Here is a 10,181-nt window from a genome sequence, read left to right as displayed (position 1 = left end):
TATCCCAAATACATCTTATAATCTATGAAAATGAAGCAGAACTTCAAACAAGGTTAATTTTCTATGCAAAGTACACCAACAGCCTCATTGGTCTTTATGATTTCTCTCTTTGAACAAAAACATGATCATTTATCAGTCAGACTCCTATGTGCCTAATTCTTTAGTTAGCACAGAGCTTATATCAACACAGGATACCATGCCAGGACAGCAAAACACTACTGAGTGCCATACGAGTATTTATGGATAAGAAAATATATCCTTTTTTCCCTTTCATTTTTACTTGATTACACAGTAATCAAATATTTAATACACAAAGTATGATTGCTTTATGAAATCAAAGAAAATTTAAATAGCTTTAATGTTTAGATATTAACTAATAACAAGTGTATATATATATATATATATATAGTGAGAGAGTTTCACCTCAAGTATAGAGGAGAATTGGTATTAAAATGGTATTAAAATCCTCACAATTTGTGTATTGAAATGACAGTACCAAAATAGCATACTTTGATGGCAAGTGATTAGAAGTGATCATGTTAGTTCAAGTGGTAAGTATCAACCTGTGAAACATGGACTAAATATTCCATGAAGTAAAAATAAGCACAAATAACAACTGAAAAGAAGTAAGAGGGGAAAACCAAAAATGGTTGTTCTAAAGAAATGATTTCCAGTCCAGGATCTGACGTGACAGAGAGAACAATTTCACCTTCACTGGTTACATGATGTCATTCTTTGCTCAAATACTCCACTAGTGAACGAATCCCATTCAGCATCAAAACCAAAGCCCTGCAGTGTTCGCAGCCACCGCCTCCTGCGCCTCTGACTTAATCTGCTACCTCTTCCCACTTGCTCATTCCAATCCAACCCATGACCTCCCTGCAGGTCCACCAAACCCAGAACTCTCTCACAAGGAGTCCCTTGAACTATAACTTCCTGGCTGGAATGCTCTCCTCCCAGAGAAGCAGGGCTGACTAACTCATTGTCATCGGGGGTGGACTCAAATATCACCTTTGATATTTCCTTTGCACCCCTTCTAAAAGAGCAATCCACCTGGCCTCACCCCACCATCTCACCATTACTCTTACCTACTTTCTCTTCCTCTGTTGCATTTATCCACATCTGCTTGTTGAATAAAAGTCACCCATTAAATATTTATGGAGTAAATCACTAACTCAATGAATGAATATATATCACTCTCTTTGAAACAAGTTTGTCACTCTAAGATGTGTAGAAATGTCACCATCAAAAAACAAATTTAGAGCAAGATGTAATATATGACCATGGTTGCTATGAAAATTAAAGATTTAAATCAGACTCTACACCAGAATGCATTAAACTCAAATACTCAAATACATGTAAACGTGCCTTTATGCACAGATTGTCAGGAAGGGGTAATAGGCTTAGGCTATCAAAAGTCAAAACACCTTCTTACTCATAGTTGACCAAGAAAATACTTCAGATCTGAAGGAAGGAGCAGGCAGTAACTTACGGTTCTTGGTAGGTGTCCTTCCAACTGGTGCCATGTGTCTTATACAGTCATGCAGAACCTCTCCCAAGTCTCCTTGCCTTTTCCCTTTCCAATCAGCTTCATTCGGTGTCTCAGTGTAATTACTCTAAATTTACCTATTTTCCAGTATATGTTGTTTCCCGGCTTACCTCTCAAGTCCGTATACTAGCAAGTCTGTTTTGGATTCTTACATTATTCAATCTGGGAAAATCACAAGAAAAACAAATCTTTTATCCTGATAATGTTCATTTCTCCCACCTAAATTATTCCTTCTCTGTCATCAGTTTTAACTGGGCTTTATTAACTCTTATCTACTTGAAGTATTATGGACAATGATAAGAAAGCTTAACTTTTTGATACCCGTCCATGAAATACTTCCATAGCAACAAATCCTCAAAATCTCTCCCTTGTCGGAATGGACATGAGAATTGGGTTTCAAAATCTGAAATTTTACCCATAGACCCATGCCCTCTGTGTAATCTTTCTGATATGTGATAAGGTTTGCCTATCATAGTCAATAAAGTGCTCGGTTACCATCAAATGTATTAACTAGATTTCGACTCTTGGTTTCTATACGACAAAAATAATACAAACTTTATTAGGGAAAAAAAATGCTTCTAAAAAGTTTTCTTAATTGATAGTTTTCTGCATCCTGAACGTTATCAGATGGAAACAGCACGTATTTCTGCCATTGTTATACATCTGTAATCAATGTCAAAATGTGCTTTAGTTGGGCTTCTCTGGTGGCGCAGTGGTTGAGAGTCCGCCTGCCGATGCAGGGGACATGGGTTTGTCCCCCGGTCCGGGAAGATCCCACATGCCGCGGAGCGGCTGGGCCAGTGAGCCGTGGCCGCTGAGCCTGCGCGTCCGGAGCCTGTGCGCCGCAACGGAAGAGGCCACAACAGTGAGAGGCCCGCGTACCGCAAAAAAAAAAAAAAAAAAAAAAAAAAAGTGCTTTAGTTTCTTGTCTGTAACAAATTACCACAGACTTGGTGGCTTAACAGCAACAGAAACACATTATCTCACATTCCTGAATGAGGAAGTCCAAAATCAGTATCAATGGGCCAAAATCAAGGTGTTGGCAGGACCGTGCTCAATCTGGAGGGTCTAGGGGAGAAACTGTTCTTGCCTCTGCCGACTTCTGCTGGCAATCCTTGCCTTGTGGCTGCATCACTCCAACCTCTGCCCCCGTCTTTACATCATCTCCTCCTTTTTGGTTTGTGCGTATATCTATATCTATACTCTAGAACACTCTCTCTTTTACATAATACTTAATGGATTGGGCATAGTATCTGCTTTTCATAGAGTAGGATCGTTCTCTGCTTACAGAGTAGGGTAAACTATACAACTTTTGTTTCTCTACTATTTTTTCTTCTAGCAGTAACTTCTAAAACAATCTCTGGAGTTGAAACATTTATTTATCTCCACAGAACATCCAGTTTATAGAGTTTTGGTAATCCAAAGATGCTTGGGTGCAGCCTAAACAGTTGATGCTGGACGGCTGTCCATACTCTCCACTGTGAAGGAAGTGACTTGTTACCTGCAATGCATTCTTTTACTAAATATGGTGTCAGGAGAGCTATACCTGTAGAATATAACTTTTGTATCTCTTTTGCTTAACCAAGATTTATATTTCATAAACAAAGTATGGTCCAGCGACACAGTAACCCCATGCTGTCTTACAGTCTCCATCTTGTGGTTTATTGAATTATTACCTTCCCTCTATTAAAGGGTTTGTCATATCTTTTAAAGATGTATTTATACTAGCTTACTTCAATTCCAAACCTGTGATCCTGATATTTTTAAGTAAATAATAGAATTAGATAGAGTTAGATTGACAAATGCTACAACACTTCTTCTATAGTAGGCTTCCTGATGTATTACTTTAGGAAGGCCTGACAAACATAAAGGACTTCAAAGATATTGTTCGTATTCTATTTCTTCAGCTGAGTGATGAGCAACTTAGTGTTTATTTTATTCGTGTTCTCTCCCTGTAAATAGGCACTGTATACCTTATTTCACATGTATAATACCTGTCATAATTTAGTAAAATAAAGTTAATACACAGTTTAAAAAGGTGCATTAACTAGGCATATAGACAAGAGAAAAAGCCCAACAGTCTTGATAGGCCCAACAGTGTCACCGTTATTAGACATTCCTGAGGATACAGAACTCTGTGGGGATTCTCAACACTGTCAGCTCTGACAGCTTGGACACTTTATAACAGTAGTTCCTGTCATATTTTTCTCCATGGCTTTTTCATCTTTTCCTATGCTGATTCTTTGTTTAAACTGTTTCTTTTATGCCTATTCTCTCATTTCTTTTAAAAAAATTCATGAAAATCAAGCTAGAGGAAAAGAGTAAACAACTATTATTAGAAGTGTGTGAAAAACTTCTATGGACATCTCAGGTAAGGCAGAGGAAAAGCTTTTTTCTTCTATTTAATAATGTCTCAATAATACACATTTCTATTCATTTTAGTGGTAAGATATTTATGGGTAGAAAAAATATTGCTAAGTTCTAAATGTTCATTTTTCGATTTGTTAATCTTTCTAAACAAATATATTGAGAAACTTTGGAAAGTTTATAAAAATTATGAAAGGTTGAATTTAGTTTAAAAACTATCAAAGATTTTAAATGATCTTTTTCAAAGTGTATAGTGATGTTTATTCAGAATTTTATTCTTTTTTTTTTTTTTTTTTTTTTTGCGGTACGCTGGCCTCTCACCGCTGTGGCCTCTCCCGTTGCGGAGCACAGGCTCCGGACGCGCAGGCCCAGCGGCCGTGTCTCATGGGCCCAGCCGCTCCGCGGCATGTGGGGTCCTCCCAGACCGGGGCACGAACCCATGTCCCCCGCATCGGCAGGCGGACTCTCAACGACTGCGCCACCAGGGAAGCCCCAGAATTTTATTCTTGATAACATTTTGAGGTTTAAAGCACACAGGGTGAATACTATTCAAGAAATAATGCCTCTGTTTGCAAAGAGAGGTAAACTCTTTTGAGAAGGATGTATCAATGGCAGAAAGAGGGTGGAGAAAATTTTATCAAAAAGGTTCCCTTCTGAGGGAGAGAAGGAACTCAGATATGACATAGCATTTTAAATAATTTAAAATTGCTTTGATATTAAAGCCAATTAAAAAAACCCTTGCTTCTCTTTTGGCTTTTTGCTATATCTTCTAATCTTAACCTTTATAGGTTTTTATTTACTTTTTCATCTGCCCTAAAATAAATGGTATATGAATAGAGTAACTTTTATGTTTGTTGGAGGCTGTATCAGATTGAGATTTAGCAAAGTTATGATGAATTCTAATTAAAAGATTATGTTTGGGTGATCAATTACATAATTGAGGGATTATGGGATATGGACAAGCCTTTCTGGGTTAGATCCTACTACCTCTTACCTGCCATCTTACTAAGGGTGGGGAAATAGAAAATGTGGAAATTGTTCCTCATTTTCTTCATCTGTTAAATAATAATAATAATAATCTGCAACTGGAAGAGTTATTGTCAGAAGTCAGTGATATATTTCTTTATTACCTTTATAGAAATTCCTCATGAATATGTTATAAAAATTGTTAAGGATTAGAATTTACATAGGATTGAATAGTAATTTCCTGATATGTTGATCATTAATTTTTATTAGTGGAACACAATATAATCAGTAATTTTTATTATTGCAACACATGCATTCTTTTTTTTTGTAACAAAATTCAATGTTTAATTTTTCAAAACTTAACTATATTAAAGAAAATAAATTATATTTAGACCACCTTCAATATTTGTACATCATCGTTATACAACTATAACAGTGCTTTCAAAAGACACTTTGTAAAGGGCATTAATTTCACAATTAAAATGTGTTTTAAAAATGGGAGAACATTAAAGGACATTAAATTAGCCTGAAATGTATCTCATAATGCTGAGAGGTATGTTGTTCTTTAACAAATTAACTGTATTTGTATTCAAAATAACATAGCTTGTAACTACAGACAATTATTTCTTGTCCATTTCAGTGATTTCCTGGATCCAAAACAAAACCTGTGTATTTATTTCTTTGAAAACATCATTTGATGACCGTCCTTTCACTGCCATGGAATGACTTGCTTTCTCAATCCAGTGGACTTTATTAGGAGCTTGCATTTTCTGTGCCACTTTCTCCAACAAGTTCTTTTCACACATTTCATCTGCTGAGCCTGACACAAACAGTACAGGATCTTTTATACGAAAGAGATCTTCATCTCTAAGTTTATGCTGCTGCTTTGGATGGTGCAGTGGATAGGAAATACAAATGAGACCTCGAACAAAACCATCAGCATCATCTGGCTCAATATGACACATTACAGAAGCAGCTGCTCTTGAGCCCATTGAACGACCTCCAAGGAAAACACCTGCAAGTTTGTATTCTCCTGAGGTCTTTAGGTCATTCAAAACTGATTTATATGCCTTAATTCTATGTACAATATTAAGGCCTCTACAGGTAAATCTCAGGCTAAAAAAACCATGAGATGCAAGATGGGATGCCAGTGACATCAAATGAGGAAGATTCGTATCTCCTGATGCTCCATGTGTAAGAATTATTCCATATATTAAGCTCTTGTTAGGTACCAAACAAACAGCATCTAGTAATTTATTTCCAAAAGGTATTTTTAATTTAGCCGGGGACGGGAAAGTGGCCGGGAGCACCTAACCGCCCTCACTCTCTTCAGGGAGCGAACTTCCACACTCGAACTCAAAGGGACCGCCTCGCCGCACCCATGCATTCTTGAGAGTTAATGTCACCTACAAAGAAGAAAAATTTTGGTCTCCAGGTGTAAAAAATCTTATCCCCTTTATGTAAGAAGCACAAATATACATATGATATGTAAACAGATGTACAGTATACTCTTGGCATTAAAATTTGATGAGATTATATTAATAAAAAATGCCTTGAGTCATCTTGTGGGAAGAGTGATAATGAAAAAAAGTTGAGAACCAACTAGCGTAACACAAGGCAAAGTAAAGAAATAGTAAGCTTTTAGAACTGGACATATAAAAGGCAAATTTTCTATTTTTATTAATTATTCAACACAAACACTAGTGAATAAAATGAGTCTCCAGAGTTCTGCACACGTTGCAAATGGAAGTGGACTGACTTCTGTTTGTGGACCACTTCTTGAAGTGGTCCAAGCAAAGGACCAATATACTTGCTTCGAGTCCTTCCCTGTACTGCAGTCTACAGTATGTGCATGTGTCACCTGGCAGTTTTGGTTTCATTCCATGAATATTGGGGCACAGAAACTTGGTGTCATTTAAGAAATGGTTGATTCTATAGCTACTGCTCTTCCTGTGAATAATAAAACCCTTTTATCTTTGACACAGATGTCTCATGTTTTCTACTAGCATCCATGATTCTGGGACTGACAAACTCATTAGCTTATATGTGGAGTAAAATCTCAGACCTTTTAATTCTTATCAACTGTAAGACTTTAATTGTAGAAACGTGCTTTCAAATTGCTTATAGTGTGAAAAATTGAGTAGATTTTCTTTCTTACAGGTAAGCAATTTACTTTGTCAATATAGATCTTAGCATGATATTGTTTTCCACTGTTTTAGGTACAAGCGGAATTGATAGTTTGAACATTGCCTATTTGTATCACAGACCAATATTTTCAATATTTTAATTTCCTCATATTTAAAAGAATTTTTTGAACCAGTCTATTTGTTCTATGTGGGTTATTTTTGCCATTAACATTGCTTAAAATTATTGTAAAGAATTGTTTTATTGTTTTACTATACATTATCCAGATATAGCATCATGCTTTTAAATATATCGATGGTTTTTCCAACTCATTGTGTATTTTATCACATAGATGATTATTCTAGCAAGCTGAAATAATGATTTGAATAGTCTAATAATAATTTCTTTTATATATGATTCAAATTGTTCACCAGGATTGGAAATATTTTTCCCTCTCCTCCACCCTAGGGAGAATTATACTTCAAGTTTACTGTCCCATCAGCTTTCTCTAGCTGCCTAATTGATAATCAGCAAACTTAGATTACTTCTGTCAAGAAAAATTTTGGTTTATTGCTATAGGATTTTCTGCTGCAATGATCCCACTTGTCTACACTTGTGTCATATTCTGTAATAGTTATTCCCATGACAGGGTTCATAGGGGCTTTTCTATTAAGTTGAATTCAGAAGTCAAGTTTCCCCTAAGGATTACTGAATGCCAAGCTGACAAAATACCAGAGAGATTTTCTCTTTTTTTTTGTCATAGTCTTTTCACTCTGCTTCTGTTTGCCTTTGTTTTTTAAACTCAGCAGAAAAAAAAAAAAAAATGTGATTTGAAATTGATATATAACTTCTAGCTGCACAAGTTATTTTTGTTCGTTTGTTTAACTAATGGGACTTGTTAGATTAAATAGAAGAATCCCAAATAGAAAATGTATAGAAGAGATAATAATAGGTGAATATCACATTTCCATTTGTTACTATTTTTCCATTTTGTTGCTCTGGTATAAAACCTAACATTAAAATCCATCCTTTCAAATAAACATACAGTTACCACTGAAAATTAATCATTGCACTTATTGATATCTGTCTATAGCACATTGCTAGGGCATGATTTTCAATGCGAGAAAGATTTGCATTCAACTAAGCTCATATATGGTATAAATCCTGCGTTTTCTCGGAAGAATGCCATTGATCTTTCATCATGGTCAGGACTGCATTTTTCCACTTCAATTTCTTGGTACGATCTCACCTTGTATTTCTTTTTGCCTTCTTTACCATGGGATTTTACGCTCCTGCCAAATCCCTTACCTGTTCCACTTTTCTCTCACAACTTCTGCTTGGGGGGTGTGGGGTGGGATAGGTGGAGTATTTTATAGCATAACTCTTACTTGTCTAGAAACAATGGGTGCGTGTAAAGTGCGGGAGGATGCTTTAAGCAAAAGCTCCTTGTGTGCTTAATTGTGGAAATTTCTTAATAAAATCACCACAGGGAACATCTTCAAGTGGATACATGGAAAATGTTGTTTATGGAGAGTGGTGCATAACCCCTCCCATTTTTCTCAAAAAAAAAAAATGGTGAAGGCAGTGAGATCCAGAGTAGAAAGTGAGACCTTTATTCTCTGGAACTCAGTAGTAGGAGGGATCAACGCATATTTTTGTATCTCTCTTTCCACAATGGAAGCCTGGGCTCACTGTTTGAAAAATAATAATAGCATTGCAGTTTGTACCTAATCATATAGTGACTGATTCAGGAATTTTGCAGAGAAGATTAGAGTGGGTGAAAGAATGAGGGATTTTCACTGCAAATTGATCACAAATGTTTTAGAGAAGAAGAAAAAGGCAGGCAGACTTTTCAGATTCAAGATTAGTGATTTTCAGACATTTTTTAACTTGTATTAACAGTAAGAAAAAGATTTTACACCACAGCCTAGAATACAGACATACACATAAAAATATCAAAGGAAACAAATTAAAAACAAAAACTAAATCTGTGTCCCATTCTTGAAATTTCTTTTCTATTCACTTCAAATCCATATAGTGACCAACTAAAATGGTCTCACATACTGTGGATGGTAAATATATAATTTGAAAAACCTGCTTTAGTGAGGCGTGGGAGTGGAGATAAGATGCTAGAAGAGAGTGCTATTTTTTTAATACTTTTTTTTTTTTTTTTTTTTGCGCGGGCCTCTCACTGTTGTGGCCTCTCCTGTTGCGGAGCACAGGCACCGGACACGCAGGCCCAGCAGCCATGGCTCACGGGCCCAGCCGCTCCGCGGCATGTGGGATCTTCCCGGACCGGGGCATGAACCCGTGTCCCCTGCATTGGCAGGCGGACTCTCAACCACTGTGCCACCAGGGAAGCCCGAGTGTGCTATTTCAAAGATGTTGTAGGAATTACTTTTTATTTTTTTAATGTGTAATAATGTTTATAAATTTTTAATTTCCTTATTCACACACAAATTACAATATTCTAAAAATTATTATACTTTAAAATATATTGTAATATATATGTTAATATATCAAAATCAATCTATTTGCTTTTTACACGTTATAGGTCATCTTGAATTTCTTACAGCTAAGTTGCAATAATCATGTTTTACTTTATTCATTTAAATTGTTACATCCAGTATAAAATCATTATTTTATAAAAAGAATATTTTAGTTCATATCAAGGGATAGTTTATATATTTTTAACAAACATATTTTAGAAAATTTTCCTCATGATTGAAATACAATTAGAAATAAAAACCCAACATCTTTACTTATGAAGAATTATATTATCTTTGAACAATAAACGATTAATTTTAGTTACTTCTGCTTTTGTTTGATTTTTCTGTGTTGTTCTCCAAGAATACCAATTTAGATTTAATGTACATTGTCACTATAAAAAAAAAAAATCTCCTACCTATTCCCAGGATTTTATCCCCAGATGGAACTTCTACTTTTTGATAAATATTTTCAAAAAGTAACAATCTGAATGAAACACTAAACATTTTCTAATCCCTCTCACAAAACCAAGTCATAGGATAATGCATGCCTTGATTCAACATTATCCTTGGTAGAACATCATAAAAAGAAATCACTAAAAGTTTATGGAGGGCAAAAAGAGAAATGGGAAATAAGAGTGAAGTAAGTAAATAGTCAAGTTAAATAAATTTAGAGATAAAAGCTAAAT

General features: G+C 35.5%; 1 protein-coding gene across 1 annotated transcript; it reads right to left on the bottom strand.

Annotated features, from left to right (window-relative positions):
- Positions 1-5,210: 5,210 nt before the first annotated feature.
- LOC116754462 (testis-expressed protein 30-like) lies at positions 5,211-6,251 on the bottom strand. Its single transcript, XM_032633139.1, has one exon. It carries the CDS (start codon positions 6,037-6,039, stop codon positions 5,503-5,505), a length of 537 nt encoding a protein of 178 aa, XP_032489030.1. The 5' UTR covers positions 6,040-6,251; the 3' UTR covers positions 5,211-5,502.
- Between the last annotated feature and the right edge of the window lie 3,930 nt (positions 6,252-10,181).

This window comes from Phocoena sinus, chromosome 5 (assembly GCF_008692025.1).
Source record: "Phocoena sinus isolate mPhoSin1 chromosome 5, mPhoSin1.pri, whole genome shotgun sequence".
Taxonomy (NCBI): domain Eukaryota; kingdom Metazoa; phylum Chordata; class Mammalia; order Artiodactyla; family Phocoenidae; genus Phocoena; species Phocoena sinus.
This window is presented reverse-complemented; position numbering and strand designations above follow the sequence as displayed.